The sequence below is a fragment of the Bicyclus anynana genome, chromosome 16, assembly GCF_947172395.1.
Source record: "Bicyclus anynana chromosome 16, ilBicAnyn1.1, whole genome shotgun sequence".
Classification (NCBI taxonomy): Eukaryota; Metazoa; Arthropoda; class Insecta; order Lepidoptera; family Nymphalidae; genus Bicyclus; species Bicyclus anynana.
Window position 1 is genome coordinate 3,439,767 of NC_069098.1, and position 24,640 is coordinate 3,464,406.

A 24,640-nucleotide genomic window follows, 5' to 3' on the forward strand; every position below is an offset into this window, starting at 1 on the left:
AAGTATGTAACCCTCTCATAGCTTTTTAACGACTTCAAAGATTTGAACAAATAAGGCAGTGTTTAAAAGGGCTTTACTTAACTTACAGTTCTTAAAACATTTGAATCGATTCGGACTAGTAGATTTTGAGAAATATCGCCAAGAAAAATTTCAAAAATTTGATTTTTTAATTTTTTTTTATTACGAAATATTTTATTACGTGGGTACCTACGAAATGAGTAAGTACCTCCGACAATATTTCAGTGTGCGGAGGATTAAATCCACGATCTCTCCGTCTTTTATAAACATTTTAGGTAGGTTATAAGGGTTAATAAAAAGACAAAAAAAAAACATTTTTTGAAACAACTTTAATTTCCATATAACAAATATTGTGATAAAAACAATTCCTTTATTTATAAAGCCAAATAAAGAGATAAACAATAATTGTATATATCATTATTTTTAAATAAACTTTAATAAATTTAATTTTAAAATTGTATACAAACAAGAATAATAATATTAATAATGCATTTGTCACTAATTTAGTAAAATAATTTGGTTCAATTTTGTAATTTTGAAAAACTCTAAAAATATACATAATACATTATAAAAGCTCATTTAATTATAGGTGTATTTGTAGTTTGTATAAATCCCTCCAATTTGTTTAAAATTCCCATTATAAATCTATCCAAAAAATTGCGAAAATTGTGATAGTTAAGTTAAGTAGCAGGCACTTTGTATTTTACAATGACATTTAAACATTCAAAAATATCATTAATTCACATAAATTATCCTAACATTAGTATGGCCCCAATTCCGAGTAGGTACAATAAGTGGCGAGCACAAGTTTTTTAAGTAGGGTAGGCGTAAACAGACAAATGGAAAACCCCTTCTCCAATAAAGATTCTTAAGTCAGCCATTGACGGTCAACGATTCTGCAGCGCAGACGGCGGCGAAGACGTTTCATAAGTCGAGCCGTCATGCACGCAGTGTCCAATACACGAGCCGTAAGCCTTTATTCGCACGAGAGTTTTTTTTAGCGGATGTTACAAAAACGTTCATATACAACAAAATGCATTCCCAAGTATATATTCACACGACAGCGTTTTTAAAACACGACGCTATTTTCAGGCAGTGTTGCATTTTAAATTTTGGGCGTTGGAAAAAGAACATCATTTAACTACATACTATATTAAAACGATTTTTTAACGTCCATTAAAAAAACTCTCGTGCGAACTGGGCACTCCCCGACAGGGAGTGCAGTTTTGCATATAAGAAGTGCACGCCACACGTACAATGTAAATACATTTATTAAAAAGAGTTTACCAATCCATTATTTTCTGTGATGATTATTGCTAATATTCCCTTAACTCCTACCAAAATATTTTATACATTCTTACAATACTTACAAGTAAACATTATAAACAGTTAAAAATCACGCACTCAATTATTTAGAGATCATTCAAACTTTCAAAAGAAATGCCATATTTATGTACGTACTAGATACGTGTAAGTATATCAACTTTAGATTCGATTGAATTTAGAAACAAATACTTCTTGCTCTTTAAACTGACTTTTAACCAGGGGCGTAGCTAACGCCGTATCAGCGATACGGGGTCCCTGGTCTACAGGGGCCTCTTATGTGTGAATGCTAAATTAGCAAAATGTAGGTAATCCACAATCTTTTTTTTTTCCCTGGCTAAGCGTGAGCCCAAAAGCTGAAAACATCCTACCATTGACCTCAATAAAAGGACGCACAATAATCATGTAGAAAAATTCACTTAAAACTGGATAATTTTGCTTTGACAGTTTTAGAATAGGGATGATGACAGTTTTTTAAATTGTATATAAATTAAGAGTATGCTTACAGTAAAGCAATTTTGTAAAAGGAACAGTTGAGATGAGATGGAAGCGGGCTAACTTGATGAACGGTTAGAACGAGGATGAAAAGCCACACCCCTTTCGATTTCTTCACGACATCGTACTGTAAGACTAAGTGGCTTGGCGGTACGTCTTTGTCGGTAGGATGGAAACCACGGCCGAAGCCTCCCACTAGCCAAACCTGGACCAAATAATTTATAATTATGACGTTATCTAACGCCTTTCCACCGTATAGAAGCAAAATCGCAGTCATACTATAAAATTATTTACAATTATATTACAGTTACGCATGCATTTTCTTCAATTCCTTTCTCAAAATCTTCCCCGAACTAGTTTTGGGGATGTCATTGACAAATACAACTTCTTCGATCTTTTTGAAAGAAGCCACTTTGCTGGCAACATAGTCTTGGATCTCTTCTGAAGACGCGTTGAGACCGTTCTTCTTGATGATGAAGGCTTTTGGCGCCTCGCCATAGTACTCGTGGGGGATGCCAATGACTGCAGCATCCTGGACCGCAGGGTGTGAACGTAGTATGCTTTCCAGTTCCGCTGGAGCTACTTGCATTCCTTTTACCTGGATAAACAAAATCGATGATTTTAATAACTTTTTTGTAATTAAACAGAAGAAGGCGTTTCTTTGCGGAAGTTCATTATGAATATATGGACTCTTGGATGTTATTTTCTTGGATTTCTTGGACAACAAAAACCGATTGACGTTTTGTATTATTTTTTTTTGGTTGTTGAAATTGCAGCAAATGGAATAAAAATCTGATAGTTTATACGGTTTGCTTCATAAAACGTTTTATGCCAGTTTCTATTCAAAATAGTTCTTTACTACTTCTATATGAGTTTTCATGTTGGAGATTTTGGCTAAATAGCCAAAAAACCCAAGTAAATTCTTGGGTTTTTTTATTTTCTTTTTCTTGAATTTAATTACATTTAAATTAGAGATAACAAAACCAGATAATAGTATATTTAAATTTGTCAAGCCGTTTAGATGTGAAAACTACTTAAGATAATTTCGAAGATATTATTATTTCCTGGGTTTCCTTTTACATTTCTTGTATTTTGTAGGTATATAACGATTAAACTCAAAACTACTGAACTGATTTTTAAATATCTATAACCAATAGAAAACTACATTACTATATACGCGCGTGAAACCGGGAGGTTTTGCTAGTAATATATATAATAGGTAATACGATTAGCATACCTTAATAAGTTCCTTAATTCTATCAGTAACGTAGATGCCGTACTTGGGATCGTAATGTCCCAGATCACCAGTCCTGAAGAATCCATCTTCTGTCAGCGTCTCCTTCGTTGCTTTGTCGTTCTTGTAGTACCCCTTCATCACTGTGGGAGATCTGATGCAGAGTTCTCCTGACTGGAATAGTAAGTTGAAATTATCTATACTAATATTATAGAGATGAAGAGGTTTTTTTTTTAAAGAATATTTGCCATTTTAAAATATGACCAATATTCCCATTTCCTCCAACTAGTCGGGATAGACTGTGCTAGGAGTGGGTACGACAATAGGCCAACGGGGTGAGGATTGAGCCACCACCCCATCGGTGATGAGTCCAACCGCTCTTACCGTTGAGCTATTGAAGGTTTGCTTAAACGCGCTAATATCAGTAACTACTGGTCCGCTTTGATAAATTACTTCAGTGTTAGATAGCCCATTTACCGAGGAAGGCTATAGGCTATACATTATCCCTATATTCTTAAGAAACGGAAACCGCGCGGCGTCAGCTAGTTATCACATAAATAAACTTGGTTGCTGACTGTGGCCCTCATAAGAATATCCCTAAAGTCACTAAGCCGGCAATGGAGCAAGCTTTGCTTGGAGTTTCTCTGAGTGGCTCTATCAGAAATGAGGTTTTTTTTGTAGAAGAACGATTCATAAACATAACAGCGAGTCGCGAAGCTGAAATTGCAATGGGCAGGGTATATAGTTCAAAGAACCGATGGACGTTGGGGAATTGAGGGGTGCTGGAAGGGCGACCCGCACTGGAAAGCGCAGTGTTGATCAACCCCTAACTTAAACTGGGGACATCAAGCGGGTTGCTGGGAGCCGCTGGATGCTGGTGGCTCGAGACCGTTGTGTTTGGTAGTCCATGCAAGAGACCTATGTCCAGCAGTGGATATCAATGATGATTATGATACAATCATTCCTTTAACAACTAAAAACTGTACTCACCTCACCAAAAGGAACCGGTTGCACAGTGGCGGGGTCCACAAACATCATCTCAATGTTGGCGAGACCGAAACCACAACTCGAGTAGTCCACTTCGTTGGTTCCGATGAATGTGGACGTCGCTAACGATGTGGTCTCAGTCGCGCCGAACCCTTGACAGAACTCCATTTTGCCCTTAAAATAAATAAATAAATAAAATCTTTATTAACGAAAAATAGATACAAAAACCGAGTATTTGATTGCCTGTGGTCTCCACACTAGATTGATCTGTATCGTGGAGACCAGGTAGGATTTTCTTATGTTTTCCGTTGGACTAGCACTTAAAAATACATTACAAAAAGAAAAGTAAAGTAAAGTAAAACAGTAAGCAAAAACGTTAGATAGGTGTACATAGTTTAGTGTATATCATATTTAAATTTTTTGTTTTGTTTTTATTAAATAACAACAACCTTATATTAATGTAGCGGCAGAAGGAAGCATGACTTGCATAGCTGCTCCAGTCGTAGTGGGAGCCCAGGGGCGTAGCTAGTTTCAGCCGTATCAATGATACGGGGCCCCCGAACTATAGGGGGCCCCTGACATGCATCACCAAAAATTTGTAAAAATTATGTAATTCACAATCTCACTTTTCCCTGGTTAGGCGTGCGTCTAAAAGTTGGGAACATCCTACATAAGTCACTCACTCCATACGTTTCTGTTATATTTATTTTAGGCGAGCATTTTTGTTTCTTTTGTAATAAATCTTTACTCTTCATAAATTGGGCCCTCCAATTAATAATTTTGATATATGGCCCCTACAAAGAACGATAAGCTACTGTTATAGTCCAAGAGCTGGTAAGAATTTTTGGGTAGGTATTTGAGGCAAGCTGAAAACTTGTCCTGTACCTCTCCTATTATATCCCAATACGAAACTGCAGACCTGGCTGGTGAGTAGCGGGGCTAAATCAACCCCCAAAATTTTAAAAATATTTTTTTTTTTTATCCAAAAATATACTTGAGGCAATTTGCAATTTTTATATGTTGTAGTTTAATATTTATAGAATATAAAAAAAAATAAGCCAGACGATTCAGTCGGGGTTTTAACATTGCCAGGCGCGTTCAAAAATATTTTGCAAAAAAATATAAAAAATGTATTTGAGGCAACTTGAAATTTTAATAGAGTATTATTTATAACTAAAAAATAAGACTCTCAAAAAGACAGATCATTTCGGTGGGACTTTTTACCTGCCAGGTGATCTTATAAAGTAATGATTACAAAAATATATCAATATTTTTTTTCAATTGATTTCAATATCATTGGTCCCAGCCAAACTAGACCAACAGACTTTATGAAAGAATTGAAAAATATTAAATTTAAAGAGAGTTTTGTCCAGTTTTTAATTGATTATTGGGCTACAGATGAAACGGCAACATTTATTGGTAACACATTAATAAAGTTGAATTATGATTCGTGTTATTCATATATTGTGAAAAATAATGTTGTTGAAATGACTATTGATGAGAATCTGGCCTGTAATAATCACGAAGAAGCTGATACTAAGATAATCCACCATGTGTAAGCTCGATACATATAGAAAGACGAACGTTCTTCTTAAAAGTTCGGATACAGACGTACTGATAATCATGCTAGGAAATATGGATCATCTTCAAAGCGATGACCTTAACATTTTTATGGAGTATGGCACTGGGAACTCTAAAAGGTACATCAATGTAACAAAATTATACATGGAATTAGGGCCATCTTTATGTGCAAGTTTACCTGGTTTTCATGCATTAACAGGATGCGATTGTAATCCATCATTTTTCCAAAAAGGAAAAATAAGGCCATATAAAATATTGATAAAAAATCAAAATTATCAAAAAGCTTTAACAGATCTTGGAGTTGCACATATTACCGGATCACGTGAAGAAATTTTGCCAATTTTGGAAGCATTTATTTGTGAAATTTATGGATATAAAAATATATCAAATATAAATGCAGCACGGTTTCAAAAATTTTGTGTAACTTACAAAGCTAACACTGAAGATGAACCTTTCAAAAAAACTTTAAAATTGGGATCCCTCTACTTTACCTCCGTGCAAAGCTGAATTACAACAACATCTTTTAAGAACGCAATATATAACGAGTATTTGGAGAAATGCATATTTGCGATTCCTCAGCAGTTTGACACCGAATAGAAACGGATGGACACTTCATGAGGATACGCTACATTTCCACTGGTTCGACGGAGATTGTATGCCGCAATCAGTATTCGACGCTATTGTTCATGAAAACAATAAACAAAATAATATTGAAAATGATACTACAGGTGCGTATACATAGTTTTTTTTTTAACTGCTGTATTTTAATTACTATGATTTATTTAATCAATCCATATATATTACTTTTCGCAGATAATGCAGGGGTATCCGAATTAGACACAGATGAATCTGAAGTTGATTCTGATAGCTCTGATGAAGGAGCATCTACAGAAGAAGAATGACAATTTCTTTCTGATATGACAGGGAATTAATTACATTGATATTTGTATACTCATAATAATTCTGCAGCTGTATTATTAGTATATAATTTTTCTATTTCAATAAATCTGATTTTGTAATTTTATATTTTTGTAATCATTACTTTATAAGATCACCTGGCAGGTAAAAAGTCCCACCGAAATGATCTGTCTTTTTGAGAGTCTTATTTTTTAGTTATAAATAATACTCTATTAAAATTTCAAGTTGCCTCAAATACATTTTTTATATTTTTTTGCAAAATATTTTTGAACGCGCCTGGCAATGTTAAAACCCCGACTGAATCGTCTGGCTTATTTTTTTTTATATTCTATAAATATTAAACTACAACATATAAAAATTGCAAATTGCCTCAAGTATATTTTTGGATAAAAAAAAAAAATATTTTTAAAATTTTGGGGGTTGATTTAGCCCCGCTACTCACCAGCCAGGTCTGCAGTTTCGTATTGGGATATAATAGGAGAGGTACAGGACAAGTTTTCAGCTTGCCTCAAATACCTACCCAAAAATTCTTGCCAGCTCTCCTACTATTAGTGCCAATATTGATCGCTATTTTGACCATCACCATAGGAAGCTTTCGGTTAACTGCTGGATCAAGGGTCTTGATCCAGCAGTTAACCGAACACAGAAGGGGTTAGATACAGAAGGGGTTATTCTTGAGAAGGCTACTTGTGAGGAGTTTCCTCGTTCTGGAGGAACCTCCAGTATAATTCTATTAAAATGTCGAACTTCCATTTATAGTTCCAATAATCGTCTACGATTGTTTGATAGCTAACATAAATAATCATTGTTATCGTCGCTTATGCTATAAGTTCTATGGTTATCGTAAAGTAAACGATAGCTTTGACGTGACTATCCTATAATCTTTAGCGCCTAAGTAACTAGTTAAAAATATAATAGACGTTTATCTATTATAATTCACAATTATAATTTGAGCTGATATGAAATATCGGATGATGATAATGATAAAGTAAATCGTAAAATGTATATACAGCAGGTTTAAGAAATAATAAGTACCTACCTTAAAGAGCTCAAGCTAACTTATCCTAATTACTATATCCAAATCATGCCCACGTGGAATGGTGGCAAGAATACTGGCTGCATTTCCGCGCTGGACAGCCAGGCTGATCCTTTGCGCAAAAAATGAGCCAGCCCTTCTTTCACCAGTCGAGGCAACCAGCCGCGGTGAAATGATTCGGAGGAATTTTTGGCACTGCGACTTCATGGCCCAAGGGTCTCCACCGAACAAATAATTATGTAACTCTGAGTCAGAGATGTCTTTCACTTTTTAACTAACTAACTAACCGACGCATTAAAATATGCCTTGAAACCTGAGTTTACTTGTGATTGATTATAAATATGAAAAATATTTAATTCTATCATTAGCCTGAACCCTATTTTTGATGACCTCTCTGGCGCAGTTGGTAGAGCACTCAACAAAGTGGTCCCGGGTTCGATGCCCAGATTGGGTCCGTTTAGAATTTTTTTATTTCTAAATTTGATCAGGTCTGGTCTGGCAAGTCACCACCATACCGGCACAGACATACAGCCAAGCTATTAAGCGTTCCGGTACGAAGACGTGTAGAAACCGCCAGAAGTATGGGTAGAATATTCTTGTAGCAACCTCTTCCAAGTTAGCCCACTTCCACCTTGGACTGAATTGTCACTAAACATTATGTGAGAGCGCAGTGCGCAGTGAACGCAGTCAAGGGCTAACTTGGCATTCAATAAAAAAATACTGGTTATTTCTGCTCCTAATTATAAAACCCTCCAAGAAAATTTAAAATTAAATTTTAAGGTAAATTATGAACACGTAGCAAAGTAGATACCTATCATAAATTTTATATATTATTTTTCGTATTTTAAACCACGCACAAAGACTTAATAACAGGAAAATTACTTAACAAATAAGGATATAATTCTAGATTTTTATCGAAATTCTCACGGTCAACACGTCCAGGACAACAACAACGTATCAGACGTGGAAATAAACTTTATTGAATGTGATTTGTTTGCTACAGAAAAATGCCTAATTAGTAAGCTCTTTAAAAAACTTGGCTATCATTGATAAACTGCTCAAACTAAACATTGAAACTCAGAAAATGGCAAATGGACAATGGCACATGGACTATGACTTGCCCATTAACTTTTTTTTTCAAAAAAAATTGTATACTGTCCTAGCTAGTAGTTCCTGTTCCCGTGAGAAATCGGAGATAAAATACCTATAGCTGACTCACAAGTAACGTGGCTTACTAGTGGTAAAAGAATTATCAAAATCAGTTCAGTATGTGGTACAATACTTATCACAGAACTAATACAACACAATAATTTTTGTATAACTCGTGCGCATTAACTTTAAACCTGACTACCAAACAAAGTACAACCATTATTGGACCCCGGTGTCAAGTTAACAAGGCACGAGTTGTATCTACTGCAGTTAACCTATCGGCATTTAGCAAGTTGATGTCCTTGTTATCCTTTATCAGTAAAACATTCATTTTAAACAAGCTCAGGATACAACCTAGATTATTCTAAAATAATGTAGTAGTGAAAATAGTTTTTATAAAGAATACTACTCTCAAATAAATCTATATTATTTTGCGTCGAATGTATCATGTCATGGTCATGGACAAGCTGCAAAATCAGCACAGTTTCGGAAAAGTGTATTTTGCCAATCAATAAATATTTACAATAAGCTGACATTTAATATAAAAAATAATTCCAACTTGGCAAGGTTTAAGAAACAATTAAAGAATTTTTTAATAAACAAAGCATACTACTCCATCAAAGAGTACCTTGATGAATAAACCAATTTCAATTGATTTCAAGACTTATTATAGTCTTACTATACAAATACACCATATTAATGACTAATTTTTTTTTTTTTGCAATTTATCATTTTACTTATCTTTGACATAAACTGACATTATATTGACGTAAAGGCATCATTAGAATTATTCTTTAAAATATTCAATGTACCTACTAATTAATTAATCACTGTACAAATAAGTGTGTGAATTGATTATTGTAAATAATAATGTTTTTTATAATGATATTGCAAGCTGTAAGGCGGAATTTGGTGTTTATTTCAATAAGATCTGACTGTAACCTGAATTCGCAATAAACAAATTTTGATTTGATTTGATTTGATGAGTAGACCACTAACAGGGTGAGATTTTAAAACATGTAGTAAAATCAAGTTTTATTTTTCTCTCTCTGTTGTAAAGTACCAATTTGGTACTTCATAAGGTTACTATTTAGCCTGCTTATGTGACTAATTAGTACTTAATTTAACTTTGAACTCAACTTATAAATTATTATTACACTAAGATAACGTCCAATAACTTAATCTTAGTCTTTCTCCAACTATTTGAAGTCACTGTTCATGACGATCTTTAATTTAAGACATAACACGATATTATAGTCAGGCAAGTTCGTTGATGACACTCCCATGTTATGCGGGCGACGAGGGAAAAGACTGCGCGGGTGTAAAATCGTGCGTACAGGGAATCGAGGTGCATCAGACGTGGGTTTTGCATTCATCGCTATACGCCCCCCGGCCCGCGCGGATCTTCGAGAGTGTTACGAACGAAGTTGCTAAGCTATAGTCACTATTATAACATTAAGTGAAGTCAGTGTAATTAATAAAATGTAGTGTACTAACATTTCCTTTCTCTAATAGTGCAGTAACATCGGAGGATGCCAAAGGTGCTGCGCCGCAAACAATCGTTCTGACATTCTTGAAATGATCCTTCGTAACGTCTGGGTGTTTGGCGAGGAGAATAGCTGGAAAGATATCATATTAAACATTATAGAAGCTTATTCACAACCAATATTGGAGAGCACCCACACTGTTGAGCGTTTTCTCTCAAGGTGAGAGGGGTTAGGCTAATAGTCCACCACGCTGGCCCAATGCAGATTGACAGACATCACACACGTAGAGAAGCACCAGGTTTCCTCAAGATGTTTATCCTTTACCGTTTGAGACACGTGATGTTTAATGTCTTAAAATGCACTTAAATGAAAAGTTAGAGGTACATGGACCGGATTCTATACGCCCTATGAAGGTAGAAAAAGAAGCTTATCAGTATCATTTCCCTAAATAAATATGATGTTCTACTTTTTATATCAAGATGGTTTCTCTTTAAATTATTATGCGACATATTATTGTCAAATTAAAATTAGAGAGTGACATAGAGAATAGTCGACAAGTCGACCTTCATTTAAATTTTAAGGCAGCTCTATTAAAGGCGCTATAGTTTTAACTGCGCAGTTATAACTGAACAGTTTTATCTGATCGCAATTTCAATCAAAATCATTCAAAAATCTATAGATTGTAGAGGTACCTACAGTCAAAACTGACGGACAATACACGGATGATTTAACTGCACATTCGACTGTTCAGTTAAAACTGCAGGTCTTTGGTCGATATTCGATAAAATATAATTTTCATCCGATAAGCAGATAGGTGAAGGTTGACCTTATTCAGGATCTTAGATAATAAAGCAGGCAGATAATTATCAAGAACACGTCAATCGATTTATGACTTACTAGCACATGCCTGCGGATGTGTGGAAACCGGATTTATCGGATAACTAGTAGACGCCGCGCGGTTTCACCCTCGTGGTTCTCGTTCCCGTAGGAATACGGGGATAAAATATAGCCTATAGCCTTCCTCGATAAATGGGCTATCTAACACTGAAAGAATTTTTCATATCGGACCAGTAGTTCCTGAGATTAGCGCGTTCAATCAAACAAACAAACAAACTCTTCAGCTTTATAATATTAGTATAGATGTCCGTTCGTCTGACATTAATGATCAGTAAACAGATTAAGATAAATAGTATTCCATATTTTAATATAGGTAATAGGTGATAAACTACGTATTGCACGATTAGGTAACATACAAGTTATTGTTTGAAGAAACATTTTGTAATAATCATATGGAATACCTAATTTCAATTTTCCTTATGAGTTTACTGACCTTGATCGGATGCGCAATATTATGGCACTAATTGTCAATTACGGCATACATAGTAGCAGACCCTGACATAACGCAAACCATTCAAAACGTACGCGTACATTAATCGTCGTTATCAACCCATATACGGCTCACTGCTGAGCTCGAGTCTCCTCTCAGAATGAGAGGGGTAAGGTCAATAGTCCACCACGCTGGCCCAATGCGGATTGGCAGACTTCACACACGCAGAGAATTAAGATAATTATCTGGTATGCAGGTTTCCCCACGATGTTTTCCTTCACCTATTGAGACACGTGATATTTAATTTCTTACATTTCTTACGTACGCGTACATTAATGTTACAATATAATTTTTATTTTAGGTGGAACTTTATAGATATCGGATTTATAGTAGGTACATCGTGTTTATTAGCCTATTTTAATACCCACTACAGTGCTAGGCCTTCTTCCTCATAGGAGAGGGGATATACAGCATAGACCCGCCACGTTTCTTCAATCCGGTTTTACGGGTTTAAGGTGATAAGTTTAATTTTTTTTAACAACTAATATCATAAATACCTAATGATAATTACCTGAAGCGGTAAAGGAAAAACATCGTTAATAAACCTGCATACTTACCTGAGGTGAAGGTTTGTGATTTAAACAAATTATCAGCGCAAGTACAGGCAGGTTGCAGGCGAGATTATAACGATTATCTCCTAAGGATTTGTGAAGAAGTCGAAAATCACTCTAATAGACACGAGTCCAGGGATCTCCACCAAAAAATTCGGATCATCACCAAGTCAATTTCTTCTAAGACCTGGGCAATCGAGGATAGTGATGGACGAGTTGTCACTGAGCTGGAGAATATCACTGAAGTTTGGAAAAATTACTGCCTGTCCCTGTTTCAGGATAATCAGTCCGAGAACTTCCAAAACACAGAGCCTGGAAACGAGAACCTGGAGCCAGACATTCTTAAATCCGAAGTTAAGGCCGCCATTGCACATCTAAAGAACGGAAAATCTACAGGTGGAGATGCTATCCCTATAGAAACCATAAAAGCTTTGGATGATATAGGTGTCCATATTTTCCATAACATTTGCAACAAAATATGGCAATCAGGATCATGGCCGAAAGAGTGGACGTACACAGTTTTCGTTCCTTTGCATAAAAAGGGCTCCACAAAGAAGTGTAGCAATTACCGTTTAATAGCTCTTATTTCTCACGCTAGTAAAATTATGCTGCACATTCTTAACGAACGACTGAAAAACTTCCTGTCGAAAGAGATCGCACCAGAACAAGCCGGTTTTGTAAAAGGCAAGGGTACCCGTGAGCAGATTTTAATCGTTCGCCAAATCATAGAGAAGGCACGTGAGTTCAACAAGCCGACCTACATATGCTTTGTTGACTTTTCGAAGGCGTTTGACTCTGTAAAATGGCCTAAACTGTGGACTGTGCTACTAGACATGGGTACACCAAAACATTTAATTCATCTTCTTCGACGTCTTTACGAAGATGGAACTGCATCTGTGCGGACGGATGACACTATGTCGAAAAGTTTTCATCCCAACGCAGGTGTTCGCCAAGGATGCATAATATCACCGCTCTTGTTCAATGCGTATACCGAACTGGTCATGCGAATTACTCTCGAAGACTGGACTGACGGCATCACTATTGGAGGATACAAGATATCGAATCTACGATACGCAGACGATACCACCTTATTTGCGACTAGTGCTTGCAGTATGGAGCGACTACTTCTCAAAATGGAGCACGTGAGCCAGGAGTTTGTATTAAAAATTAATCGCAGCAAAACCAAGATACATATATCTAGGAGCTTTAATCACAAACAGTGGCGGTTGCGTAGACGAAGTTAAGCGACGTATGGCAATCACAAGAACCGCAATGGACAGGCTGAAGAAAATATGGCGGAACAAGAAGGTTACCAAAACCACCAAGATCCGGCTCGTAAAAACTCTTGTTTTCCCCATTTTCTTATACGCAGCAGAGACATGGACCTTGCGACAAGTCGAGAAAAAAAAGATAGATGCTCTGGAGATGTGGTGTTGGAGACGAATGCTGGGAATCTCCTGGACTGAGTTCCGCACTAACGTCTCTATACTCCAAGAACTCGACATAAAACAACGTCTCTCGACATTAGTACACAGTCGCATTCTTCAGTTTTTTGGACATGTCTCCCGGCAAGGGAATGATTGTATCGAACGCCTTGTTGTGCAAGGGAAGGTGGAGGGAACTAGGCCACGCGGAAGGTCACCCATGCGATGGACCGACCAGATTAAATCTGCTGTAGGCGGTCCCTTGCATGAATGTACGCGACTCACTACACAAAGGGAGAAGTGGCGAATGCTCGTGAGGCGTATTACATCTGCCTCCAACACGTCCTAAAGACCACGACCGCTCTGTCAAGAGCGCAGCGACAAAGAAGACTTACCTGAGAATTTTGTTATTTCTCTACGTGTGTGACCATGACCGTGTAAAATCGGTTCAGCAGATCCATAGATACAACACCACCATCCATAGATACAACAAACACACTTTTCCTCTTTATAAATTATTATAGATATAATTTATCAACAAGACAAAGTAAAAAAAAAGCAAAACTAGCATACATTAAAATCATTTTAATTATTAAATGATAGAACTTACCAACAGGAGGCACCACATACAAAAGAGTCGGATTCTGGTTTCTTAGCACGTCGAAATATAGACTAGTTGAGAACCTTGGCAGAGTTACTAATTTGCAGCCGTTTGTGAAATGCCCAAGTAGAGTAACAACCATTCCGTATATGTGGAAGAATGGTAGTATACACGGTACTACGTCTTGGAAGTCACCTGGAATATGGAACGGTTATTAATTAGGAGCGAGAGTGAGAGGGAGAGAAAGACCAATATCATAGCATTCCATTAATTCGCCAGTTATTAAGAGAGAGTGAAAATATCTTAACATTCCATTAATTCGCTGTGCAGATGCCGGGTCCATAGTGACAGAGAGAATAACTTCAGCAGATCCTTTATGACTCGCGAGTGTTAAGAAGCTGTTTTTAATCTAGTTAACACTACCATTTTCCTCTCGTATTGTGCTTTCAGCCAAATTTGGTATGATCCTACTACAGCAGCTTTGGGTTCTTATATTGAAGTTACTGTAGTCCTAGCAACAAAGTCTTTAAGCAGATTATAGAGAATTTAAGATAAATGTTACGTAAACTTTATCATAATTATCTCGGTTGTTAATGTACTTCGTAGTCGTCAATGTTTTATGTCATATGTATCTAATTAAAACGGATCTTTATTATCGCAGTTACTATCTAATTAGTCTTCAGTCGTAAGTTTACTTAGTTGGATGTCACGGCGAACTCTTAATTAACCTATAAATATAATGGATGGAGTAAAAATATTCTTAAGTTAAACAGTTTTATGACATAATGTTACAATAATTCGCAAACTCTTAGGTACAAGTCAACTGACAAGTTTCCTCATCAATTTAGGGTATCTATTGAACAGACAAAATAGATGATGATGATGACAAAATAGAATGATAGATATTACATGTGCCCCAAGATTTATCTACATTATTATTATTATTACAGCTTTATTTCCACTTAACAGTTTTACAATACATAATATGTTAACAATAAATTTTAAAGTATTTCTGTTATTTTATTATGTGGCCCCCTATGGGTAAAAGCCTCCTCCATTTTTCCCTATCTTTGGCCATATGCATCTAGTTTTTTCCTGCTGGTAAGTCCATCTCTACATACTTCAATATTATTATAAGCAGCGTTACTGCTTACAATAATACGTATTTGCTTTAAAAAGAAAGCAATTGGGCTCATTGATATTTTAAATAAAACCGTGTGGCATATATGTAGGTCTTCCCCTAAATCGTCTAGTTTGCTATTGAGGCTTATTGGTATACAATGGACAATTTTAATCAATAACTTACCATGTGTTAAAATCGGAAAACAGTTCTCTTTTACGGCCATAATTTCAGCTGCAGCTAGCAAATTTTTGTATGTGATCTCAACTCCTTTAGGTAAACCTGTAGTTCCACTTGAAAATGGTATAAAAGCCACGTCGTCATCTTTTTTATCAATTGTATCCAGTAAAATATAGTCGGTTTCACCGGATTCGGCAATTTCTGTGTACCTTATCACACCGGCCGGTATTGCTTTGTTGGGGCTATCAACAATGATTACTTTTGCGCGACTCTTGGCAAGTTTCATTCCTTTCATTACGTTATCGTAACACTCGGGTATTGTTATTACTACTTTTGGCTGTGTCGTACTTAGTTGGTGGCTTATCTCAACTGAAAGCAACATTGTTGTTTTAATTGGGTGATGAGTTTGATGTTTCATACCTAACATAACAATGATTGTTGATGATAAAAAATCCTTTAATAAATATTGATGCTAGTTTGTATAAGTAACATTGTAGCTATTAGATGTAAATTATGGATTAACTAATAAAGTAAGATTTGAAGAACTATAGGAGATCTATGTTTTACACGGTTATTTAATATTTTAAAAGGAAGAAGGATTTTGTCTCATTAGTTAAAAAGATAATCGTATTTTGTGTTTTAATTCTAGTTGTATCTACTTTGATAATAAGATGTCTGTCCAAGTTTTTTTTACTTCAGTATCGATTATTTAATGCCCCTCCATACAGAATTGGATCTGCTGGAGTTTTATTATATCTATCTATTTATTATAGATCACGGGGTTCCTGACTACGTAAGAGTGTCTAAAAAATATAGTACAAACAATTACTATAGTACAAGTAATATCTGTAAAACATTTGACAGCTTACTACGATATCAGATGTTCGAGAATTAGTCTATTATTTATAAGCTAGTCACAGTCTGATCTAATCTCTACTTTTATATTTATAGACTCAGTATCCATGTGCTCTATTTCAAACGCGCTTAGGAATACGCGATGTTAGGCATTTAGCACGTCTAAAATAGTTTACATTTGAATTTTTCTCAGAACTAGAATTGTTCTATGGATACATGGTGTACGTGTTTATGTATGTACCTACTATTATTTTTACGATATTCTTTAATAAAATAATAATAATTACTTATGTAGATTGCATGACATAAAGCTTACTCGTTAGAGGATATTTTTAAAGATTGTCAGCCCGATCAAAATTATTATTAGCAATCACATGCAGCCACAAGATGTTTTAACCATCAAGAATTTACTTTCAAATAAAGCCAGACTTAACTTATTTGTTGTGAGATATAATTTTTTAGTTAAGTTTGCTAATATTAGTAAAAATTATTAATTTCTAACCCTTTCGAGATCTACGCTTAATTTATGAAATTGATAATTTTGGCTTTTGCTATTGACTTTTTCTTTCACTCATTAAATAACTTTTAAAAAAATTATATTGCTTATAAAATGCAAAATATGCCAAGTACAAAACACTATTAAAAATTATAAAAAATAATATTTATTCATTGACTTATTCTTCTTCTCCCTATGTTTTGTCCTCTAAGATTAAGCATAGGGCTCATCCCTTACGCCGCTTATCATTAATTTACTTACTTTCTTTATAAGCAGGATTGACGGGACTAAAAATACAACCAGCCTGTATTGTACCAAAGGCGACGACGGGGAATTCCGGGCTATTTGGTAACAGAGCAGAGACTATATCGTTTTCCTCCAAACATAGTTTCTTTCGGAGTGATGTCGCGAAAATCGCCATGTTCTTCCTCACTTGTCTGTATGTGTAACTCTTCTTTGTTTCGGCACATTTCTGGAACAGATAAAACACTTGTTCTAAAACTCATTGACTAGTTGACAACTAATATGATTGGTGAACAACTGAACATTCGTTAACTGGATTTCTTTCGGCCTTTACGACCATTACGATGAGATAACAACGCTTCCCAGGCAACACAAACACAAGATACACAGTCTTTATCGGCGAAAAAGAGGTCCTTGATATCTGACGTCACCTGGGTGTGGGCTTTCTAACTCACGATTTCGTGGGCGCCCGGAATGATACACTTAGGCCAAAACACGCTGAGGTCCGAGTCTCAAAGGAGACGCCCATAGATAGTCGTTCCGCCCATTTATTCTACTGCCTTTGCGCCCTATCAGGCGATGCTTCAGCGCTCAGACCAAACCCCCAGTGACACCGCTGAGGTCCAATTATGGCACTTATACAATCAGGAAAATGATGTCTTTCGCAAGAACCTAAATTTATTTATATTTACAAGGCTTTAATTTTTTAAAAGCGACTGATTTAGCCAATAACGATCCAGACATACCTAAATAAACAAAGGCAAGTCAGTAGTTAAATATATTTTTTTTTAACTTTTATCGGATGTTCTTATCGTCGCTAACAATTTTTATTGCTTGCGGGGCAATAAACTCGAATCAGCAAATAAAATTTGATAAGCATCACTTCAAAATGAAAATTCGTTTATTTCAAATAGGCTTAGTTTACACGTTTGTAAAGTCAAGTTTGAATATTTGTAGACACAGATTATCAGTTTGGAAGGCAGGTCATGCATAACTTTGAGTATTAATATTAAAGTACTACGGGTGTAAACGATGACATATATGATTAACGGATTATAGCTGCCACTGACTATCAAGTAAACTCACATGCCTGCAGCGCTAATGGCTTGATGTCCGATAAAACTGATCGTGTGTTGGTCACGATCGGTAAGATGACACATCGTGGCCAACACACGATCAGTTTTATCGACTTTCAAGTGAGTTCACTTGATCGTCAATGGCTGACATTACATGCTCTTCGGGGCAAGAGGGTGTGACTCCATTAAACCACACCACAACGATCTTAACCGGCTTACTAATTTGGCCTGTATTAACTACCTACCTATAAAATAAACATCAAATCAAACAACCAACACAAGTTTCGTATTCCGTAAAGCCAAGTGGTAAACAAAAACCACAGTGTCAACTGGGCAACCTACTGTATGATATCCACGACCCGATGACCCGATGACATTTGTTACATAGAATCTTAATTTAGCATACATCAGAGTTAGTTAGCCTGCTGAAGTTTTGATTAGTTAGCATTAAATAAATAGTGAATAGTGAATCGTGACTTATGAATTACTAAAAATAAGTTGACAAATTTCGTATATGTCCGCTAAAATAAACCAAAATTTGTGAATTGGTCTGCAGGTTTTATTACAATTTTAAAGAACAATTCTATGTAAATTAATTTTCTGTGGCAAAGTTAAAAAAAAACAATTATAATTTATTATTCATTCAAAGACAAACTACACTTTAATGGGCCTCTTGACGTCATGTGTTTAAAATGTTTAAATAGTGTAAAACTTGCGGTTGGCAACAACCTACGCTTGATTGAAAACGATTGATAAAGTCTATGTAGGACATCGATAATAAACCATTCTATTTCAGGACCGGTTTCGCTAGAATATTAGATTCGTTAAACACTGGTATACGAGTAATTATTAGGCATGGGAATGAAACTATGAAATTGAAATGTACCTATTGATTTTATTAACGTTCCTATATATTTAACTAGCGGACGCCCGCGACTTCGTCCGCGTGGATTTCAGCATTTCACAAATCCCGCGGAAACCATTTTAATCACTCTCTATTAAAAAAAAACCCGCGTCAAAATCCGTTGCGTAGTTTTAAAGATTTAAGCATACATAAAGACAGATAAAGCGACTTTGTTTTATACTATGTAGTGATAATAATATCAACTATTGTTGTTCCGATAGTTGTTTCAGTCAATGGTCTCATAGCGAAAAGCCTATTGACCAACACTTTATGAAGCTTTCACTTAACTGTTGGATCAAGGGTCGCATACAGAAGGCAGTGATTCTTGAGACGTCGCGTATTATGAGGACGTTCTTCACTCTGGAATCCTGACTACCGGCTGCTTGGGCACTCAAATATCCCGCAGCGGGACGGTTGATATTTTTTATAAAGTTTAAAAGCGTTTTGTATTATATTTTGTAACGACATGTAAATAAATGGGAAAACAAAAAAATAACTTACTAGCTGACCCGACAAACATTTAGATGGTCAGTTGTGGGAATGGAGCCCACGGCCTTGAATACAAAGGCAAACTACCCGCTGGGGACATGCATTTCTCATTTTATGCCAAGAAAAATATTCAACAAAATATACTTGATACGCAGACGGTTGAGGATATGAGGAACCTTAAACGTTTTTTTTTAAATTGCTAATTGGGTATCGGGCAAGTGCAGAAGCTGGGACCCTAAGGCAGAAGCAGAGGTGATTGTCGGAACGACTTTCTATTTTCTTAATTCTCTGCGTGTGTGAAGTCTGCCAATCCGCGTGGTGGACCATTGGCCTAACCCCTCTCATTCTAAGAGGAGACTCGAGCTTACGAGCTGACGATGACGGTGATGATGCTTTATCCTCAGACGGTTGAGGCACAGAACTGACGAACAGAAACTGAGGCCGAAGGCAGGAAGCAGGGGAGATAGCCGCATAGGCGTATTTAAAGGGGGGAGGGGGGGGTCTGTGCCGACCCTAAAATGGACCTGTGCCTATCCTAGGATTCTGGGCTACCGAATGGAATTCTATTATGATATCTCACCCTAAGAAATAATCCTAGATACGCCAATGGATGGCCGGAATGACTCTCTAAGGAACTCTCTTCTGAGACTCGGACCTCGGCTTAGAAGGCCTCAGACCAATCATCGTTTACTTAATGGATTTACGTAATGGTTTTGGTGGACAAACTTTATTCAACTATTTTACCTTGTATCACAAATCACAAATCCGATAGAAACATTCCTCCTCATATTTCGCATCAAAAGAAGCTAAACAGGTAATCCGCTTATAGATTTTTAGTTTAGCCGCGACTCGCGAGGCCATTCCGCCGATGTCTGGCTACTTCGAATATTTTCTAAACTGGAATGAGGTTGACAACCTTACACGGAGAGAAAGGAACCCGTTGCAAGTCTCAATAAACCTAAACTATATCATACTTTTTAATAGGGAGTTTGTTCGTTTTTTTATACCTAAATAGTGACTAAGTCCTCATTCGCACGAGAGTTAAAAACGCGATACGTTAAAACCCAGCGTTAACGCTTTTAATAACGTTCTTAATTTAATTCATGGTCTATTTCCAACGCCCAAAATTGAAATAGCAACGCTGCTCGATAAAAAAGCATCGTGTTTTAAAAACGCTGTCGTGTGATATATATACTTGGATACAACAAGAGAGCTGCAGCTACTGAGAGCCTCAATAGCTCAACGGTAAGAGCGGTCGGACTCATCACCCAAGAGTGGTGGTTCAATCACCGCGCCGTTGGTCTATTGTCGTACCTACTCCTAATACAGTCTTTCCCGACTAGGTGGAGGGGAATGAGAATATTGGTCATATTTAAGAGATATGGCAAATATTCTTTAAAAATAAAAAACAATGCATTTGTTGTATTTGAACGTTTTTTTAACGTCTGTTAAAAAAGTCTCGTGTGCGAATGAGGCATAACAGATTTGTTTTGCTATCCGCAAAAAAAAAAAACGATGACAACATCCGATGGAAAATCCTCCTACTAGAAAAAAATTACGAAGAACACAATTCGGTTTGATAGTAAATGCCCAAACTATACTCTTACCTCGTAGATAGGAGACATGATTTTATTTCTTTTTGTTTAAAAATTTTGCATTTTCTTCGAAAAACACCCATAAAGATAAAATTTTAAAGAGCAAAAAACCTACAAATTTTATCTAATCATTGAACATGTTTCCAAGATACATGAATACGTATTTTACGACAATTTCACTATCTAGCTACAAAGTAAGCGTATAGCATAGCCTGTGTTCTGGGTACTAAGATAGCCGATTTTATCATATACTAACGGACGCCCGCTACTTCGTCCGCGTGGCATTCAGATTTTCGCAAATCCCGCGGATACCATGGATTTTTCCGGTATAAAAAGTATGTGATTTATGCCCATGTATTAATCCAGAGTAAAATCTATTTCCATTCCAAATTTCAGCCAAATCGATTCAGTAGCCGCTATACAAAGGAGGAACAAATATACACACTTACACACAAACTTTCGCGTTTATATTAGTGTGAGTGTGATGTGATGTTATGTGAAGAGTGATGGGAAGTGTGATGTGATGACATTTATACATAATATAAACATAAATAATATATAAATACATCCCGACACTGGAAAACACCCATACTCATTACACAAATATTTTCCAGTTGTAGAAATCGAACCCACGACCAATGAATACAGAAAGCAGAATCACTACCCACTACGTCATGAGGCCGTCAAATAAAAAAAAATCTTTTAGGACAGACTTTATCTATCACTAAACCAAGATTAAACAGACCTTTCGTCTATGACATTGACCATTTTTTGCTGGAAATGACGGATTATTATTATGCTAGCCACTCACCTTCCGATAAGCCCACATGCCTGCAGGGCATGATGACGCGACCGCGATAGTGTTAAGCCGTTAGCGCTGCAGGCATGCGAGCTTACTTGATAGTCAGTGGGGTCTTTATAGACAGTCAACAACCACAGCATTTTATAAATATAGAAAAACCAAGCCAACGCTCTGTTATCAATCGTTTTCGCGTATGACAAATTGATAAAGTATTTACGTTATTTATGTGTAGGTACAGATAACAATGCGGATATTTATAATTACAGCCAAATGATTAACATTTTAATAGGGGGTTTGGATTTAATTAGATTAGATAGTACTTATTACTAAGATAATTATACTTTCGCTGATACAATGTAAGAAATAAATCCTTCTATATTAAAATATAAACGATTACAAGATTATCTTTTATTTGACAAGTTCAAAGAGTCTTTTTTTATGTACAATATATGTATTACATTTTTATGTACAAATATTCCCGCGTCTTCGTTAGATTTTAAAAATTTTTTCGGGAATACTTTCTGAATCCTTATATTTTAACTCTTAAATAAATAATTGTATAACAATGTATCCTGTGCTTGGAATTATATATGCCGCCGCCATCGGGTTGAATTCTCTAGTGAATAGAACGCCTAGACCGTTCATTGAACCCCGGCATTCATTGAAAGGGCTAAAAACAATTAGCCAAGTAATTGATAGCAACGTTTAACAAGATAGGCCAATATCGCTTGTCATTTAGTTCGATCGATCGATATCAACCCATATACGGCTCACTGCTGAGCTCGAGCCTCCTCTCAGAATGAGAGGGGTTAGGCCAATAGTCCACCACGCTGGCCCAATGCGTATTGGCAGACTTCACACACGCAGAGAATTAAGAAATTCTCTGGTGTAGGTTTCCTCACGATGTTTTCCTTCACCGTTTGAGACACGTGATATTTAATTTCTTAAAATGCACACAACTGAAAAGTTGGAGGTGCATGCCCCGGACCGGATTCGAACCCACACCCTCCGGAATCGGAGGCAGAGGTCATATCCACTGGGCTATCACGGCTTTCATTTAGTTAATGATAGTTATTATTGTTAATCTGTGGTTATTGATGAAGTTTGACGTTTAAGTAGGGTGACCATGACTTGGGATGCTGTGGTCACTTTTTGTGAGACATGTGATGTCACAGAAAGAGGCGGCTGAAAGAGAGAGTTTGAAGTGGAACGTCATCTGCCGAAGTACCTAGAGCCGGACGCAGGCGGCTCGCTCACTACCGCCATTTGCCTCCTTGGCGAGGACCTCCGGGTGATGGATACGGGGAATCTGTCACCCACCGGAGATAAGTCCTCAAGTTGTTGTGGTTGGTCCGTTGGTCCTTCTAGCCTCCCCGCGGCGAAAAGGTATCCATGAGGATTAACCCACGAAAAAAAGGGTGACCATGAATTTACATACTACATTAACCTTAACTTTAAGTGTCAATAGGGTGACGATGAGTTCCCAAATTATGATACACTTAATTATGAGAATTTACTTTCAAAGAATTCTATAGAATTCAAAATCTGAGCACCCCGACTCCACGCTTAAATTAGGTCTAGTGCCACGGATATAAGAGTTTAATACTGTACATTCTGTGTCTAGTACAATGGTAGAGAAGTACTGCCAAGCAACTTAGTGTTCTACATGACTCCGTGTAGAAATCAGGAGTTTTGGGTACAGAAACCGTCCCCAAGTTCACATTAGTTGACATTAGATAAAATAGTAGTCAAGTCTAGTCTGCTAAATTGTCATCGAATAACAAGATATTTAAAATTATGGATATCCCCGACACTCATGATTTTACCTATATAGTAACGCATTTAACGAGTATGTGATAAAAACACACGGAAATATTTCGTATGATAATGGGAAAACGCCGATATTTTCGAATTGATTTATCGGGTCCTCTTTATAGCTAAAAACATATCGATGTAAGTCAGCTTTCAAAGAAAAAGTCGTATCATATTGGTCCATAGGTTAGCTTTACTACAATGAACAAACAAAAAACATCCCTTTCTTTTTACGTCGAAAGAAATAATCAATGTCAATAACCAAGTGAGTGTTTCTCAAGTGTTGATTTGTCATCAAATACAAAATAGGAAATGCCAATCTTATCTAGCTATCAATAAAAATATTGAACTTTGTATTATAAGTACCTGTCATAAGTAATTTGCTGCACGATGGAGACAAGTAAATTGTTACGCCCAATAATTGTGGACTATGGACCATGACTTCACCGCAATGTCGTTCAGTTACGAGTATATTTATGCTAGATTAGTACCTAGCAGGCATTCTGGCGTATATGTTCAGTCTAGACTAATAACCAGACTATGTTGCCTGTCATGGTTTCAAATCTTATATGTTTAAACAAGCAATTATTATTATTATTATTTACAAGGTAGCCCTTGACTACAATCTCACCTGATAAGCAATGCAATCTAAGATAGAAGCAGGCTAACTTGTAAAGAGGATGAAAATCCACACCCCTTTCGGTTTCTACACGATATCGTACCGGAAAGCTAAATCGTTTGGCGGTACGTCTTTGTCGGTAGGGTAGTAACTAGCTACGACCTGGACCAATTAAGAAAGCCTCAATCAACCCATCCAGGGTTCGAAACCAGGTCTTCAAAATTCACCGCGCACACCACTGCGCTGCAGAGGTCGTCG

General features: G+C 36.5%; 1 protein-coding gene across 1 annotated transcript in view; it reads right to left on the reverse strand.

Annotated features, from left to right (window-relative positions):
• Nucleotides 1-326: 326 nt before the first annotated feature.
• The window catches only part of LOC112050456 (uncharacterized), a 33,594-nt gene continuing 9,280 nt past the window's right edge, over nt 327-24,640 (reverse strand). The window contains exons 2-8 of the mRNA XM_024088724.2: nt 17,104-17,314; nt 15,498-15,860; nt 14,201-14,386; nt 10,239-10,360; nt 4,061-4,231; nt 3,074-3,244; nt 327-2,434 (exon numbers count right to left, since the gene is read on the reverse strand). Coding sequence (XP_023944492.2) covers nt 2,144-2,434; nt 3,074-3,244; nt 4,061-4,231; nt 10,239-10,360; nt 14,201-14,386; nt 15,498-15,860; nt 17,104-17,314 — 1,515 coding nt within the window. The 3' untranslated portion in view covers nt 327-2,143. The remainder of the gene's footprint in view (nt 2,435-3,073; nt 3,245-4,060; nt 4,232-10,238; nt 10,361-14,200; nt 14,387-15,497; nt 15,861-17,103; nt 17,315-24,640) is intronic.